This window comes from Oryzias latipes, chromosome 11, assembly GCF_053564925.1.
Source record: "Oryzias latipes strain Hd-rR chromosome 11, Olatipes_Hd-rR_3.1".
NCBI lineage: Eukaryota > Metazoa > Chordata > Actinopteri > Beloniformes > Adrianichthyidae > Oryzias > Oryzias latipes.
Window position 1 is genome coordinate 11,093,940 of NC_136247.1, and position 18,473 is coordinate 11,112,412.

Sequence of the window (18,473 nt, forward strand, 5' to 3'; positions counted from 1 at the left end):
TGAAATATAGAAACTTCACCAACAGGGGCCTGTTGCAGTAGAAACCTAGAGTGAAGCAGGAGTTGGTTGAACAAACCTGCAGTTTGTTTGTTTAAACCTGTAGGAGCTGGGTTTTTTTACCCCATATTCATCAGTTTTTCTTCATTTATGATTTTGAACACATTTTATACATTTTAATGACCTTGTTCACATTGTGTAACACCAGAGCCGTTGCAACGGCAGATAACTCGCTCTTTGACTTACTGTAACTCTTCAACCATTTATACAATCAACGCAATTCTAATGGATTCTAAAGCTGAAAAATTAGCTTTGAGCTGATATGCAACAGTTTAAGTTAGCAAAGTGTTGCATAGAGTGTCGTATATCAGCACAAAGTTGCTTTTCTCAGCTTCAGAATCCATTGGAAGCACTAATTGCATTGGTTGAAGAGATTCACTTTTAAAGAACGTCAACACAGGACCCAAAGCTCTGGTGTTGAAGTGTCAGGCAGACCAATCAGATTCCCTTTGTCTCCATTAGAGATATTGTGCCTTATTCAAAACTGCCCTTACGGGTGGATGTGGGCTGTCTGTGGGCAAAACCTGTGCGGAGCACCCAGGTGGTCTAAAATAAATTTTAAGATCGTAGACCACTGGATGATGCCGTAGTGTAAAAATGTTCAAATACATTTTTTCTACGGGAAGGCTGTGGGCAATAGGTCGTAGCGCACAATTCTACAACACATGAGGGTAATTTAGAGTAAGTGATTAGTGCTCGCTCCTTGAGTGCACCATGACTCTTAGAAATTATGAAATTAGGAAATTAGAGCGTAGTTAGAGTGACCTTACTACAGACGGCCTTACTAAAGTCATTCCTGCACACTCTGGCAGCATTCGTCTGGGGTCAGTGAGGGCCCAATCTGCACACCTTACTAATGACTGGAGCACGGCATTACATAATCACTTACCACATGCACGACAATCATACATTCCACTTTCATTACTTCCTTTAAGGTGGCTGCACAAGCCTGGACAACCAAAAAACCTGCAGCACCCCCAATTGGGGGGGGGGGGGGGGGGTGTGACTAAGGCCATAACCTGAACAACATTGCAGGTGGTAAAAGAAAAAAGCATCTTCCAGTATGTACCGCACATCTACGAGCTGCATTGCACAAAACCTGGCCAAATGTTGCCATTAGAAAGATAATTTCCTTTAAAGAAACACCTTACCTCTTTTTGTCCAAGTGAGGCCAAAGTAAATGTAAAAGGGTCTAAGTACAGCCTGCTGTCCTCTCTATGTAAAAGCCCCTGGCTGGGAACATCACAATCGAATGAAAAGGTCCTAGGACTTAAAAGCACCTCCTGCCGCTCTAAAGGCAGCAGGTGGTATCCTTCAACCTCATCATCTCTGATCACATCCAGGAACAAACTGAGCCAGGCTCCCTCTGCTCAGAAGGCTAACTGAAGGCCAGCAGGCGTCCTGTGAGCCTGGGTACTTACAGCAGGGGTAAGTGAGCAGTATGATGTCGTCCAAGGCCATGTAGCCATCCCGCTCCTCCGAAACAGTCGCCTCAAAGATGATCTGTTGAGACAACGGATGGATTACGTGACAGCAGGTCAGTGCTTCCTCTAAAGAAACTCCTGCAAATATTTGTAGTCTGCTGTTAATTTAATCTACAGCCAAGGTGTCAACCTTCCTCTTTGTAATACTTTGACTTTCAGAAATGTTTCACTTGTGACATTTTTCAAACAAAATTAATGAATCTGTGGGAGAATCAATTAATAGCAGGCACTATTGAATTGTCTTAAATCTGCATCAAAGAAATGTCAGGATTAAACAAAGGAACAACGGGAGCTCCATGAGCCTCCATTGTCTAAACACAAGCTTTGTTGAGAAAAGGAATTATGTCAATTACAGCACAGACAATGGTGTGATCACCTGTGGAAGTCAGACATGCTTAATGTTAGAAAATTCTACTTAACGCTGCTGAACAAGGATTTCAATGATCAAATTCAATCATTACAAAATATTTTTCTTGATATTTGATGTTGAAACTGTTGTTCTTGGAGATTGAAGATGAAATACCAAGTCCTAACTATTTTATGGTTTATAATGATTATGAAGGACATCCCCATCCATCCATCCATCCATCCATCATCAGAACACGCTAATTCTCTTTCGGGGTCTTGGGGTTGCTGGAGCCAACCCACCTTCTGTTGGGTGAAGGTGGGATACACCCCAAACAGTTCACCAGTCTCTCTCCCCAGGGCTCTCCTTCTGCCTACATTACTGCAAACAGAAGGTTTGTCCTATAGCTTTCCAATTTCATTATCTGTCCAGAAAGCGGCATGAGGTAGTTGGTTTTAGACGTGCTAACGCAACCATGGTCACCGTGGTCATAGGACTTTTTCTGCTGGTCAACAGATTTGTCAGGTTGAAAAGCAATAATAATAGTGATTATATGTAGAAATCATTCTTGATTTTCCTCTGTAGTCTGACAATCTGACATCCTCCTTGTCCAATTTAGCCTCTTATTCCAACGTGTAGAAGAGATTTTCGCCAACAAAAGTGTCGAATAAGAGGCTGTTCTGATGTCTTTTGTTCAGATGTTCTCACATCCTGTAAGATTAATGTCAAAAGAGACTTTAACGGACAGATGCTTTGAAAATAATGGCTGACTGCGTTAAAAACAGTGGGTAAATCACTGGTGCCAAAAAACATAGGAGGAGCTCTTTCTAGAAGAACAGGGACATCGTTCAGAGGACTGGCATAATCAACCACATCAGTCATTGAAGCGTATGTACCCCCCTAAAAAAGCAACAACTTTGAGTTACAAAAGCTTGTAGGAAATCATTGCCGGGAGGGGGTTCACACTCCGGTCAAGGTTCGCCTATTTGAAATAGAGCATTAAACTGCTTCATCAAGTTGGCCAAACTTTCCTCAGGGGATAAGTGAGGTTATGGGCACGTCTTCAGTTTTTTCGATAAATTATCAAACAGCATCTGTCTCAATGACAGTAATAAACATCAATATAAACTTTTAAAAATCAAAATAACCTCAGGAGGTCTCAGTCACTTGGAATCAGTTTAATTGGGAATTCTTGCATATGACTTCACACCATAACTGCAATCATGTGAAACGACTCCTGAGAACAAAAGTCACCTAACACACTGAGAGTCTCTTTAAGCATTAAGAAAATTTAGAGACTTCAAAGGAAACTCAAAGGCAATAAAATGTTGACAGCTCTACAGCTGTTTGATTAGATTAGTTTTAAATGTAGGAAGACTCTAGATATTTGAACATTAGAGTGGATAAATCCCTCTTTGCCAACTGGCCCTTTTATTAAATACATACAGGAGCTGCAGGAGGTCTTAAACACAGCCTAAATGTTCACTCACTCATCTAAATGAGCCCGACTCATGCAGAGATCCAAAGTGAAATGGGGACCTCCCATTGCGCAACAGAGTCGTTCTGGCTTTCTGAGTCGTAATTACAGTCGTCAGAGCGCAAATCGTTTCCCGCGTGCACAGACTTTTTACAGCGGAGCTGTAGCATTTGAAGACGGTGCCGCTTTACCTCCCTGACCCCCTCCCTTCTTCAGATCCCACTGTTCATCTTACCCTGAAGCTAACTGGAAGACAGACTGTGACCATGCACTCAGATGGGCGATGGATCGCAAAGTTGACAATTCATCAGGCTTTAAGTGCCTTGGGCCAATCAATACCACAACAGCCCGTGGCAGATGGATACACGCTAAAGCTTTCTTTCCACAAATTTATTTTTAGTTTTCATTCCAGTGTTGGGCCATTAGAGACGTCTGACCAATAAAGTCTTAAATTCATCACGTGTCAAATCACCCACGGCCATCGATTCTCTCCACTACATGCCCCTGGCCATTATTAAGCTTTTCTGCCTTGACTCTCAGAAAGGTTTGTGTGGGTTTGAGAGCACCCGACTACGGTGAATTACGCAGGTGTCCAACATCCATGCATATGCAAACACGAGCTATCATGCAAATAAATGCAGCTGGATCGTTTTTATGCATTCAAAGGTGAGAACTGCAAATGAGACCAATTACTGGATCCAAAGAGCAAAGTGCATGTGCAAGCACTTTTGCCAGTTGACATGGCACAAATGGATCAAGAAAAAAAACATTGCAGATAAAAGGTATATCATAGAAAGGACTAAGGAAATGCTGCAGAGAAAGTGTGTGGCTCCTGCAGTCACATTTTAACAACTCAACGCAGGACACAAAAACTGCATCAGTACACACCTCATTATCAATTTAAAAAAACAAGAGATGGACTTTGACAATCCTAACTACGTAATTATTACAGCCGTCAAACTCTAAACATAAAATTTTATTTTATAATTTTCATTTATTTAGAAGAAAAGAGCATAATGACAATATTAGCAATGACAAGTACATATTACACTGCCAAGGAGGGTTAGCACCAGACCATAAACAGGACAGGTAAAGTATGGATGTACTCACCCATACATAAGGGTACTAAACAATGCATAGACATTTTACTCAAATACACATAAATATAACAAATGACATAGAAATATTCCAAACGACACATAAATATACTCAAAAACACACAGATTTACTCAACTACACACGGATGAATCAAACTTCTAACAAATGTTTTTGAAATGGTTTATTTCAAGCAATCAAATAAGAATAATCCACACAAACATTACAATCATCAGTTATACATTCATACAATGACGTGTCAAACTTTTGACATCAAATTAAATACTGCTTGAAATGAAGTGGAAGGCAGCAAACTTATATAACCCCACCCCTGTTCCACCGTAATGTTTTATTACATGATTTATCATTATCCGGTGCCTAACTTTTCTCAGACAGAATTAAGAATTCTTAAGTATCAATAAAGCACATGACAAAGATGAATCACTTAAATTATGATGTAAAAAATAAATATTTTAGAAATCAACATGGCAAATGCAGGTCAGTTATCTAAAATATATGCAGATTATCTCAAGTATAAAAATCATGTATACGATTAAAAATAATACTATATTAGTAAAATAGTGTAGTAGTAGTAGTAGTAGTAAACAGTGTTTCAAAAATCTTCATAGCAAAAAATGTTAAAAATATGTGCAAATTATGTTTCATTAGGAAAAATCACGAAACAATTTTTGGAGCAAGTGAAGCAATATCATTAGAAATCAATCAATTTAATCATCTTTAATAATTGATTAAGCCTTTTTCTTTATTATTATAATAAGGTAATACTGTAAAATAAAATAAAAAAGGGTCCATATTCTGTTGAATGACCAAGGTTGGTATTCCTTCTAACAGTCGTTCTTCTGGGTTTAAACAGAGTTTTTAGTTCTTTTCGCTGTTATGTCTGCAGACATGACAGTGGTCCATATCCTTCTTTGACTGTTATCAGCGGCACTGAAAGATGAGGTCAACTTCTGCAGGTCAGAACTTTGCTGAAAATCAGGGTCACTTCAGACTTAGAGAAAGCGATGAATTCAGGCGCCATATTTCTTGAAATTATATTTGGCTCTTTAAATTATTAATGCATGTTGGTTCAGACGTCCGTGATCAAACACTTTTCAAAATCCTTCATGGTGTTAACAACCAGTCCAGACCAGTTGGACCGGTCCGGTGGACTGAGTGGTTTGACGTAAATCCTGCAGCCTTTAACATAAGTGTTCTCAATCTGCTTACGCTTCCTGAGAAGCCTGGCATGTTTGGCGATTTCAGCATTCCTTCTGGTCAGATGGTGTTCAGATGAGCAGCAGATCCCTTACGATTCCTCCTTTGATTCATCACAGCTAGCTTCTGTTTTTGATTCACAAACCTGATGAGGATCACTGGTTTATCTGTCTTCTTTCTCCTGGGGAGCGGGTGGCAGGTCGCAATGGTATTTAGATCCAAGGAAATCCCTTTAGATGTGAGAAATGATTCCACTTGGTGTTCCAAAGACTCTCCATCGCTCTCCGTTTCAGAAGAACTGCTAGCAATGCTAGCGCTATTAGCATTAGATATGCTAACTCCAGCAGGATTTAGCTTTGCCTGAGGTTTGATCAGTACTCCAGTGAGAATTACATTATTCATCTTTGCTTGTTGTTCCACATCGTCCAGTCTTTTCTCCAGAATGTCGAGCCGGTTATCTCGTTGCTCGTTTTGAGCTCGGAGTCTTTGGAACTCTTCCATTAGCTCCATGAGAGGAGTTCACTTAGGGTTCACTTGCTCCATGAAAGAAAACAACTTAGCTTGTATGGTAAATTGTAAATGGCGTAAACTTATATAGCGCTTTCTACCTCCTTTTGAAGGCCCAAAGCGCTTTACAGTCACAGTCCCATTCACCCATGCACACACACATTCACACACTGATGCTGGCTCCGCTGCCGAACACTGGCCCCAACCTCCCACCAGAGGCAAGGTGGGGTTCAGTGTCTTGGCCAAGAACACTCCGACACATGGCCGTGCAAAGCGGGAATCGAACCTGCAATCTCACGATCATGGGTCGACCGCCGGTATCATCAAGAATCTTTTTAATGTCTTCGTAGTCACCTATTGCTTGGTTTTTCTTAGGGGCCATGGTCACCTCTCTTTTTTTTGGGGGGGAGAAAATCAACTTTTAAGTCACTTGAAGATAGTTGTATAGCCGCTGTAACCCGGAACCGGAAAGTGTTTAGTTGAATTGTATACACCTCTGTGTATTCAACTACACAGAGGTGTTCCTAATTACACATACATTTTCTAAACTAGAACAAAACATATTCAAAATACACTTTTGTACTCAGCTACACTCATGTGTATTCAACTACACACAAATTATTGCCAACTACACACCAACATATATAACTACACACAAATTTGCTCAACTACACACAAATACACTCAAAGAAACACAAGACATACACAACTAAGCACAGATGGATAAAGATGTACTCAACAAAGTACAGATTTACTAATCTACAAACATATCTAATCACACACAAATAGACTCAACTACACAAACATTAGTTGACTACTCCTAAATGTAGCCAACTACACACACCAAACTTAAATACACACCGATTTACTTTACTGTACATAAAATCCAATAAAGGTTCAGTGAATAAGAAATAAATCCTTCTTTCCTCATGAGCTGATCTTCAATGGGTGTGAAGATTTACATTAAAAAAATGACAAAAGATGTTTTAGCAGTTCCCGTGTCCTTCGTCTCGCAGGTGGGGGAGATGCTGGAACTGTGGTACCTTTTTTTGCATGACTGAACATAGACTTTAGTCATGGATTTGACAATTTTCTGCTTTTTCAGCCTGTAATTCTTCCCTTATATTACTCTTCCGTTGGTTAGGACAGAGGGTGCACGCTCTAAGTACAGTTATAAGTAAAACTTGGAATAATAACAGTAAGTTTTTCATTAAATAGGAGCAACATTTAATGATGAAAACAAATAATTTTAGATCTTCATGACAATAGGTCACGGTGATACCAAAAGACATAACTAAGATATTCATAAAGCTACTCACTCAGTACTTCAATATTTAATCTTAGTTATCATTATCACTGACAGATCTGGTCTTGGACTAAATCAGGTTTGGCAGGTGTGAAAGCTTACTTAAACCCTAATTTGTAACAAATAAAAGAACTCTGGCTTTCTCAAAAACAAGGTTTCTTTTACTTGCAGATAAACTCTTGCACAGTTCACCTCAGTATGAATGCTGATAGATTTTTCTTAGATAAAAGAGAAGTAGAGAACCATGGAAAAGAAATGATGTAGGCATTATACATTAGGAAGGGGAGGAAGCTCACAGCATGAATCTGAAGACGAAGGAATTTAAAAAAAAAAAGGTGAAAATGCCTGCTGGGTAAATGTACTCCAGTGAGGAGCTGCAGGCTCTTATTCATATACAGTAGTCAGAGGACTCGGAGAGTAGTCGCTTTTCTTCTTCCTGTCTTTTCCCATCCTGGTCAGAGCTTGTTTCAGTTCATATTACTCCCAAATGAACAGCTGTAAAGACTGAATACATTTTTCCAGACAGTATCGTCCGCTTCAGTGTGCAAAAGCAAACCAGACTTTACTAATGACCATACAGTTTTATCTCATCAACATTTTGTTGATTTTGTTTAACAGACATAAAACTGTCGTGCCACATAGAGCCTGACAGCCTGTTTCTGTGTTTGTTTGTCATGTTAGTGTTATCCGAACACTCTCATGCTGCTGCGCAGCCCTTTGTTTACGGCCTCTCATTGTGCCCTGCAGAGAGCTTTGAAGCCTGCAGTAAGAATATGATATACAAAGTGTGTACTCTGTAAAGAAGTATCAGAGAAAAGCATGTAGGAGAGGAGAGCAGAAACACCTCGCCTTGGAAAGGCAGTGTAGTTTAAGTCCCACTGCTGTTGTTTGTCACAACATGCCAGATAGCATCTGTAATATTTGATAGCAAAGTTATAGCCTTTGCCAATCCCCACACAAGCGTACACTAAGGAAAATCTATTTCTGCAAACAATACAAAAGATGGATTTGTCCAAACGAGAATATTCAGCTCAAGGTGATGTCATTCTCCCAGCAGCTCTCTGGCTTTGTGAGTGGGTGACAGATATAAAAATAAAAGCCTGCAGCACCGCAAAGGCGGCTTCTTTGAAGAGTGAAGCCACTTTTGGTTTACTGGAAGCAGCGGGATGCCGTCTCTCTGCTGGATGCTCAGAGTAATCGTCAGCAACCAAAGTAAATGGCACCAGAAACAATCCGGCACCAGCAACAGCTCTGCAGACAGAGCAAGACGGTGTGGAAGCTGGACAACTTCATCTGAGAAAGAAAGCAAGTATGGATTTTAATATGCCGCCTCCCACTTCCTGGTGTTTATTCAGAGCATCAGGGAACTGATAAAGTAACCACATTCATATTGCAGTCTCAGTGTCCTTGTTGAGGCAGCAGAAAAATCAAGTTTTCAGGTTGTAAAATACATTTCAATAAAAAGTAGACAAACTGTGTTTCCTCTGGAAAAGGCATTTCATTGTTGTGTTGATAAAACCTTATTTTGCTTCTTAGTACTCCTCATTGATCAATACAATAAGATCTAAATTAGCAAACAAAACTGTTTTAGACTTAGTAAATTAAATTAGCTGGATTACTTCTAACAAGCTGAACAAATGGCAAAAAAATGTAAACCAGCAGATACGCCTAAAATAGAGCTGAATAATTAATGGGCTAAAAACAGCAGTGTGTCAAATGTAACAAATTTATCTTGAACAGTCCCTCCAGGCTGATGGAGAGTTAAGGCAACAAAATGTAGAAAAACTTTGGTAAAGTTTTCTATAAAGATTTGCAGAAAAGCCAAAATTAGTTGTATAAACCCTAAAACCCAAGTTTGTTTAGCTAAGGTATCTGAATAGTTTCAGAAAACTGAAGTTAGCTTGACAACCTAATACTAAGGCTAGATTCACTTTTAAAAAAAAGAAGGCTGTAATGCTTCGTTCACACCGGGCATGTGACGCACAGTCAAGAAAATGCTTAAAGCCCATTCTTGAATGTGCATTTTGCCCATGGTGTTAACACTGGACCATTGCTAACTGACATGTAGGCAACCTATAGTTGGAAAAGGCTTGGTATGAAATGTCATAATGGTCCAAATCTCGCTAATCTTGGTGTTTACTTGGTGTTATATAATTCCAGCCAGGCACAAACCATAATTATAAATTTTTCCTCTGTGGTCAATTTTCAAATGGTTGGCACTTTGGTGAACAGAAAAGGGACGCCATCCATACCTCACTACCAAATACGAGTCTCTGATTGGTCAAGGTGAAACTTTGACTAATCAGGGACTCGGGCATGATAGTGACATGTGGATAGTGTCCTTTTAAAACACGGAAGTACCAATAGTTGTAAACATGATCATGAAAGGGAAATCAATAATTGCAGCTTGTGTCTGGCCAGAATTAAATGAGACCCATGTTGTGAGAGTAAAACATGTCCAACACAAGAGCTCTTCAGCTCTCATCTGATCAGATGTTGGACAGGACAAGTTAAAAAAAAAAGAATTAAATGACAACAAGTCAGTCATATGTTGGAATAGAGCTAAAAGCCGCAAGCAAGATTTGCACTGCTTTGACTTTTCGGACCGGACTTCTACCAATTATAGCTGGCAGACAAGCGCTACTGAATAGTAAAAACACAAAAGACGAAGAAGCCCCTTCCTGCCACAGCGTGTTCATGAAATTGCATTTACCGTGTTTTTGAACACATGCCAGGCATTAATGTGGCTTGAGAATTTCAAACTCGGAAGCATAAACAGCATTTACGTAGGCTTTTTGTCGGAAGTGGTCATTTGATTGCAGAAGACAGTGTGAACGTAGCTTAGGAAAACTAAAAGTAGCTGAACGATGCTAATTTAAGGGCTGAATGTTAAATGAAATGATTTTTTTTTTTTTTATTTTTTTTTACCAAAAGTAGCTGAATAATTTGTAACAAATTTTCTTTAGCCCCTGCAGGTTAAATGCAAAATCAGCTACATAAATTAGTAATCGTGGTTAAAATTATCAATGATTTTGTATTTACAAAAAAAAAAAAAATTAACTTGTGTCAAATGTTACCTAAGAAACCAGTGGATCCCATACAAAGCTTGATAAGTTAATTTAATTAGAAATGAAATAAATATTTGGAAAAACTTGAAATTTATAAGGTTGATAAAAAAAAGGCGATCTTAGACTCAGCCTATAGTACATTAGTACATCTTCAGTAAATGAAAAATGCAAATGTCTTCCTGAGAGAAGAAAGCACAGCTGCAGACTCATACAGTGTTCCTACATTTTTTTTGATCTGCAATAGGGTGAACTTAAAAAATGTAATTATTTTAATCTTTGGGAGCGTCTGTTCTCAGACAGAATATAATTTGGATAATCAAACTGTTATCTCTGGAAGCTATAGCAAGCTTTGAGGAGGAGCGGAGTCCAGGGATCCTATTAAATCCCCAACATGGACTCTAAATTTTCCCTTTTATTCAGAACTCGGTGATGGATTATTATGTGGATAGTAAACAATCTGAACACAATTAAGTGGTTGTAATGTGTAAAACTAACCTGAGGTTCTACTACATTCTACTACTGCATTCACATCCTGCTTTCCATGTTTTAAAGAAAATTTGTGCATACTTTGTAGATTTAGACGTACAAAAACGTTTGTTGATATTCGAAAAAATAACATAATCAGAAAAAAACATCCTTTTACTACTGCTATACTGACATTTCAAGCTTTTCAGTAACCGCGGTCACATGTGCAAAATATCTTTGATCGAATCAAAGGCTACGTTCACACTGCAGGCTGAAACGACCCAATTCTGATTTTTTTTGCCCCTACGTGACCTGTATCTGATCTTTACATGACAGTCTGAATGAAACAGATCCGATCTTTTCAAATACGACCCGGGCCACTTGGGTTTGTGGTCCTGAATCCGATACGTATCTGATCTTTTCAAATTCGACGGCCGTCTGAACGGCCAGGCCTCATAAATCCGACCCGTACGTCATTGATATGCTACAAACGTCGTAATTCTGCGATGAAGTAGGCGGGAACGAGAACAGAAACATCCACCATGGCAGATAAAGCTGCTGAGACCAGTCAGTGGAAGGGAAGCGAGGTCACCGATCAGATTAATATTTGGAGTGACACCTCTATTCAGGCCAAACTCCAGGGCTATTATCGCAACCGGGCGGTTTTTGAAAAAATTTCCAGTGAAATGGCAGAGTGTGGTGTTGAAACTTTCCCGCGATGACTTTTTTTCCTTTCCGACCGTGGTCAGAAGCGCGGGGGAGACCTTCTCCAGGGCCGAAGGCGGATCCTCCTTCGGGGTTCACTTCCCCGTTCGGACCCTCAGATTCTCCAGGGTGGGTTAATAAAGATCTGGGGGAAGCCTTCTTTTATTACTAAGGCATTAGGAATGAAACACTTCAGTTGCATTCATAAACTGCATAAATACGACTTTTAAACAATTAAAAGAAAGAAGCACAAAATAGCAAAAGAAACATAAAAACTTAAGGAAAAAGGAAGAATTATTTAAAAATGAAAATTAAAAACTAATAAAAGTGAGAAGGAAAAGGATCAGAATAAAAAAAATACAAAAAAAGAACTAGAAGAAAAGGACAAATGGACAAAACCAAAAGATGAGCAAAAAGGAAATGAAATAAATGTTATGGCAACATTGTTGTGTCTGAAGTCCGGCCCTACCGTATCACAACGCGAGCTTTACGTAGGAGTTCTATTTTTATGCCGTCAATTTCTCAGTAAAAAGCCAGAAAAACAAGAAAAAAAAGGTTTAAAATAAAAACTTCCATTGTACTTTCAAAATAAAACTTTAAAATAAAAATAAAAACCTTTTGCCATGGATGACAAACATTTATGACTCAAAACATGCATTTTACAAGGAGTCAGTGAGGAAGGAGAGGGCATGGGGCCTGATATTTTTGCTAAAGTTTTGGATGTTGATGACAAGGGGATAGGATCAGGGCAAATGACTCTTCCGGGGGAACGGACCAGAGATGCAACAGAGACAATGTAAACTAACGGATGGTCTTGAGACGGACCCCTAACACAACACAACGGAGATGCACTGAAGAGGAACCAGTGTAAACAAGGGGTGACAGATGTTTAACATGGCGATGAGGTTTCAGAGACTTTGTGGATTTACAGATTAGAAAAAGTAGAGACTGGTTTGTGTGAGAGGTGCACAGTTCAGGTGGAAGGTCTCAAATGCGGCGTGCTCTACACAAGCTTAAATGGCGCACCGCATTGCCATGACGAAGCTGTCATCACTCCAATTTAATTTGCATTGTGACAATGTGCCTGACAAGATGTCTGAAGGACAAAAAGCTGCACAAAAAAGCCTGCCGACAAATTTCAGAAAGGATTGTGACACAGCAGAAACGGCAGCAAGGCCGAAGCAGATCTGAGTGTTTTCAAAACACAGAGACTGGGATCCACACTAACATCCAACACTGCTTTGTTTGTCTGAGGTGCAGCTTTTTGCTGAAAAACCCTAACGATAAACAGATTCACAGACAGACTGCATTGATCCCGGAGGATTGAATTATACTCAGATTGGGTTCCAATCCCCTGCAGTCTGCATTAGGAGTACAGCTGATGCTAAAAGCAATACAGGATCCTGTGACAGATCTTTTAGAAACTGAAAGTTTTACTGTAACAGGAGCTGCATAGCTTGTTTGCCCTGGTTCCATGTTGCAGATGGGCAGACACTAAAGCCGGGGGCTCACACAGAAGACAGGTTCACATCAGATTTCTCCGCTTTAAGCCAAGCTACAGCTCAGACAAGTGTTACGCAGGCCAGACGGACACCAAATGCTGCAAGAAACGAGCCCGGCTTGTGTTATGGAATGTAATCTGTCAACTGTTAGCCCCAACTGTGGTAAGCTGACTTAATGTCCAGGCAAAGGCTCAGATTTGGGCCATTTTCAGTGGATCTGCAGCTGAATTTAGACAGGCTCACTCAGCCTGACTCAAAGCCAACAGCTGCAGATTCAGGCAAATGTTTGGACGAAATCCTCTATGATGTCCTGGTGAAGCTTCAGGTTTACATCAAAGTCCAAGATGGAGGTGTTTTTTTTAAGTTAAGCAATAGTTTCAAAAAAAAAAAACACGTTAACACAAAGCTGCACAAACAGTATAGTTTAAAAAAGACCTTTGGAGTAGAAGCTGCAGCTAAAAAACCATAAGTCGCATTAACAAATAAAACAGTAAGCGTGCGCTTTAGTGGCTAAAAAATCACATATAGTGACTCGGTAGCACAAAATAAAAGAACAAACAGAAATGTAATGACATATTTGACATTTAACCGCTCCCTGATGAACCACAGTTGTGTTCACATCAACTTTCTTCACAAATACTTGAGTCACTCAGTAAGGACTCCACAAGCCTCAGATCTTTCTATTTTCTTAAAAGCTTTTGCATAGTTATTACATGACGATCAATAAACTAATTTGACTCCAAGTGAATTATGTTCTTGAAAAGTTTTTAGGAGAAAAAAAAATGTTGGTCTTCTGTTAAAAAAAAATCAGACGCAATTCCTACTTAATGGATCAATCGATTGATTACCCAAGAAAACCCCATTTTTAAGGATGAGCTGACCGATCATCACTAATATAAAAAATATTTTAAACTGGTAAGAATTTCAAATCACGTTGCCTGCTTAAAACACAGGCAGCAATCCCCTCATCGTCACATTCCCACCACCGAGTCTGACTACTGTCCGGAATATAGGAGTTTAATGCCAAGTCATCCCACCCTTGAGGAGGAAGGGGGTATAAAATGCAGGGAACAGAAGTCACAGACTTAGCTGTGTTGACAAATGGGATTCTAAAGCTACGTTCACACAGGGTAGGTGACTAACACCTTCCACATACCTTCTAGAAAGTTCCTCCATTGCCATGTCAGTCTGCAGAAACATTTGAGCAAAAGTTTTTGGGGGAATCCAAATGTTTCTATCAGCTATTTGGTCATTTGTAGAACTTAGGGTAACGCTTTCTTTTACAGTAAAGTACTTACAGTGTACTTAAGTGGTATTTACATGGTACTTATAGTGTAACTACTGGGTACTTACATGGTTCTTTTTTTATGGAATTTACTGGGTACTTACAGTGTGTTTACATGGTACTTTCTATGGGACTTTACTGGGTACTTACATGGTACTTTTTGTGTCTACTCTGTACTTACATGGTACTTACTGTGTATTTATATGGTACTATTTGGTTCATACCTATGTGGTACATACATATTTATAATATTCTTACTGGGTATTTACATGTTGTGCAAAGGTGTCTTTTATGGTACTTACCACATGTAAGAACAAGGTAAGTACAAATAAAGTACCTTGACCTTTAGGTCTGCACTCGCTGCACGTTTCATGGTATTTACCATGAATTTACCAAAGAAACTACCCCTTAAGTACAGTGAAACTGTAACTGTAAAAGAAAGTCAGCCCTATTTCCACTCAACTACATGGTACTTTCATTACTAAATACTGGGTATGTTCACTTGAATAGTACTTGGTACTTACCCCTTAAGTACACTGAAACTGTAACTGTAAAAGAAAGTCAGACCTATTTCCACTCTATTACATGGTACTTTCAGTAGTAAATGCTGGGTATGTACACGTATTACCATCCCGTACAGTGTACATACACACTTGGTCTTCTGTCCTCACCACATGAGACAATGCTAACCTGTTGGTAAGGGTAAAGTAACTACATTGTAAAAACATATTCTGGCCTGATTACTTCTTGTAACATGAGGCAAGTTTAAAGAGAAACAAGACAGCAGTGAAAACAACAATCTTTAATATGATACATGTCTGCAGCATACAAAGTCTCATCACCATGAAATAGGTTTTAAGTACAAAACAGTACAAAGGAGCATTCCAAAAAACACATTATTGGCCTGAGGGTCGTGCTTTTTGTCCGTCAAAATTTCTTCAGCAGAGTTTGGTAACGGTGCAGGACTTCTTCAGGGTTTGTAACTGCAAGAAAATTCACAATATGAGCTCAAGTGAACATAAAAAGCATAACGACTTTGATGAAATACAAAATAAATTGTACTTATTTAATCATTTCTGTAATGAGTTTGATAAATTTCTGTGAATTCTTTATAGCTTTGACTGTAATGCTTGAAATTAATCAATTATCCTCATTTATGAACATGACAATAAATTACTCACAAGTTTATATTTTAGTTACATAAACAAGAACAACAAAAAAGAAATCAAAGAAAAAAAATCAAAATTGCCATAAAAAAATCAAATTTGTTTAGACAAAGAATGACAAAAGCAATGTTTTAATTGGCAATTGCTGTGTGTATTTCTTCTTTATAAATATTATTCGCACCTACAATTTGCATTAGCATGAAAAACATGGCAGTGTAAAAGAAAAGGAAAAAATAAATAAATAGGCAATTTCAAATTCAACACAGTTATTCACAAAAATATGTTTTAATTTTCAAACATTTACATTCACTGTTGGGTGGTATTGTTGTCTCTATCATATTTGAAAATAAATAAATAAATTAAAATAAAATAAAAACGGCGAAAGAAAAGAAAATGGGGAAACGGCATTTAAACTCTTCATTAATGTAAATAATATGTCCACTTGGTGGATTTAGCTTACTTTAGCTTACTCTCCTGTGGCTTCACGGATTCGTCTGGGATGTCTTCTTCACCATAACTGATCTAAAGCGGTAAAAAGACGGAAGTACGTCATCATTATTTTAAATAAACGCCTTCCTTTGATTTTCCCAGAAAGACGTGCGCTCAGTCAAACGAGCACAGAACAACAGACTTTATCATTTAGGCTACGTGCTTGTTTTACAGGTGCCTCTCTCCTGGTAAGTAACAAAAATGTTTGTAGATTTTCATTACAAACTTTGAAAATGTATACATGAAATAACTGAAATTATTGCAGTAAGGTAGACATGCTCTTACGTCATGTTTCAAACACAGAGATAGCGGCTTGAAATCACGAGGTTAGCTTCTTTATAAAGTTTGATCAGTTTAAATATTTACATGTAATTTATCCAATATTTAAAAAAAAAAAAAAAAACACTGGCTTACCTGCCAGATGAAGAGAAATTCAAACTGTTGCGCGCGCCTCGAGGCTCTCCGGATTAATCTGCACGTTCACTTTGGGGGTAGTTGTGCTGCATTCAAGTGCGCTGGGAATTTGCAACTTTACTTCCCCTGGCATACTTAACAAAAACACACACTCGGGGGGATTTTAGTATTAAAACTAATTATTTAGCCTTGTTGTTTTACATATTTTCCTGACATTATATAATATATATTTAAAAAAGTTCATTTTTAGAACAATATTTAAAAAAAGTTAAGTTTTGAATAATTTATTATCATGTTTTTAAATGAGGATAGTACTTGATTAATTTCAAGCATTACAGTCAAAGCGATAAAAAAATTCATAGAGATTTATCAAACTCATTACAGAAATGATTAAATAAGTACAATTTATTTTGTATTTCATCAAAGTCGTTATGCTTTTTATGTTCACTTGAGCTCATATTGTGAATTTTCTTGCAGTTACAAACCCTGAAGAAGTCCTGCACCTTTACCAAACTGGACAAAAAGCACGACCCTCAGGCCAATAATGTGTTTTTTAGAATTCTCCTTTGTACTGTTTTGTACTTAAAACCTATTTCATTGTGATGACACTTTGTATGCTGCAGACATGTATCATATTAAAGATTGTTGTTTTCACAGCTGTCTTGTTTCTCTTTAAACTTGCCTCATGTTACAAGAAGTAATCAGGCCAGTATATTTTTTTTACAATGTAGTTACTTTACCCTTACCAACAGGTTAGCATTGTCTCATGTGGTGAGGTCAGAAGACCAAGTGTGTTCATGTACACTGTACGGGAAGGTAATAAGTGGCATTTACTACTGAAAGTACCATGTAATAGAGTGGAAATAGGTCTGACTTTCTTTTACAGTACAGTTTCATTGTACTTAAGGGGTAAGTACCAAGTACTATTCAAGTGACCATACCCGGTATTTAGTAATGAAAGTACCATGTAATAGAGTGGAAATAGGTCTGACTTTCTTTTACAGTACAGTTTCATTGTACTTAAGGGGTAAGTACCAAGTACTATTCAAGTGAACATACCCGGTATTTAGTAATGAAAGTACCATGTAGTTGAGTGGAAATAGGGCTGACTTTCTTTTACAGTTACAGTTTCACTGTACTTAAGGGGTAAGTACCAAGTACTATTCAAGTGAACATACCCGGTATTTAGTAATGAAAGTACCATGTAGTTGAGTGGAAATAGGGCAGACTTTATTTTACAGTTACAGTTTCACTGTACTTAAGGGGTAGTTTCTTTGGTAAATTCATGGTAAATACCATGAAACGTGCAGCGAGTGCAGACCTAAAGGTCAAGGTACTTTATTTGTACTTACCTTGTTCTTACATGTGGTAAGTACCATAAAAGACACCTTTGCACAACATGTAAATACCCAGTAAGAATATTATAAATACCCAGTATGTACCACATAGGTATGAACCAAATAGTACCATATAAATACACAGTAAGTACAATGTAAGTACAGAGTAGACACAAAAAGTACCATGTAAGTACCCAGTAAAGTACCATAGAAAGTACCATGTAAACACACTGTAAGTACCCAGTAAATTCCATAAAAAGTACCATGTAAGTACCCTGAAAGTACCCAGTGGTTACACTATAAGTACCATGTAAATACCACTTAAGTACACTGTAAGTACTGTACTGTAAAAGAAAGCGTTACCGAACTTAGTTGTCTTACAATCTCTAGGATTCAATATGTTTTAGAGTCTGGAGGAGATCCGTGTTCTGCGGGTCACATGTGGGTGACTCTAAAGTCTTTCAGGTATTGCTGGCTGTCTGACACGTTAAAAGCTCTTCTGTGGTGCAGCTGCTGCATCTGCCTGGAAACCCTGAACTCTGTGCGCAGAGT

At 38.4% G+C, this 18,473-nt stretch overlaps 1 protein-coding gene and 2 long non-coding RNA genes across 9 annotated transcripts in view; 1 reads left to right on the top strand and 2 right to left on the bottom strand.

Moving 5' to 3' along the window:
* The window catches only part of ptprua (protein tyrosine phosphatase receptor type Ua), a 202,609-nt gene that overhangs the window by 88,842 nt on the left and 95,294 nt on the right, over positions 1 to 18,473 (bottom strand). For all 7 annotated transcript variants that reach the window (XM_020707228.3, XM_020707227.3, XM_078955331.1 and 4 more), the window contains exon 4: positions 1,479 to 1,560. In XM_020707228.3, coding sequence (XP_020562887.2) covers positions 1,479 to 1,560 — 82 coding nt within the window. The remainder of the gene's footprint in view (positions 1 to 1,478; positions 1,561 to 18,473) is intronic.
* On the bottom strand, positions 15,303 to 16,668 carry LOC144995601 (uncharacterized). The gene is made up of 3 exons (XR_013659141.1): positions 16,585 to 16,668; positions 16,142 to 16,203; positions 15,303 to 15,498 (listed from the first exon to the last, which is right to left on the bottom strand). It is a non-coding gene; the product is annotated as an uncharacterized LOC144995601 (long non-coding RNA).
* LOC144995603 (uncharacterized) lies at positions 16,239 to 17,238 on the top strand. Its single transcript, XR_013659142.1, has 2 exons — positions 16,239 to 16,358; positions 17,062 to 17,238. It is a non-coding gene; the product is annotated as an uncharacterized LOC144995603 (long non-coding RNA).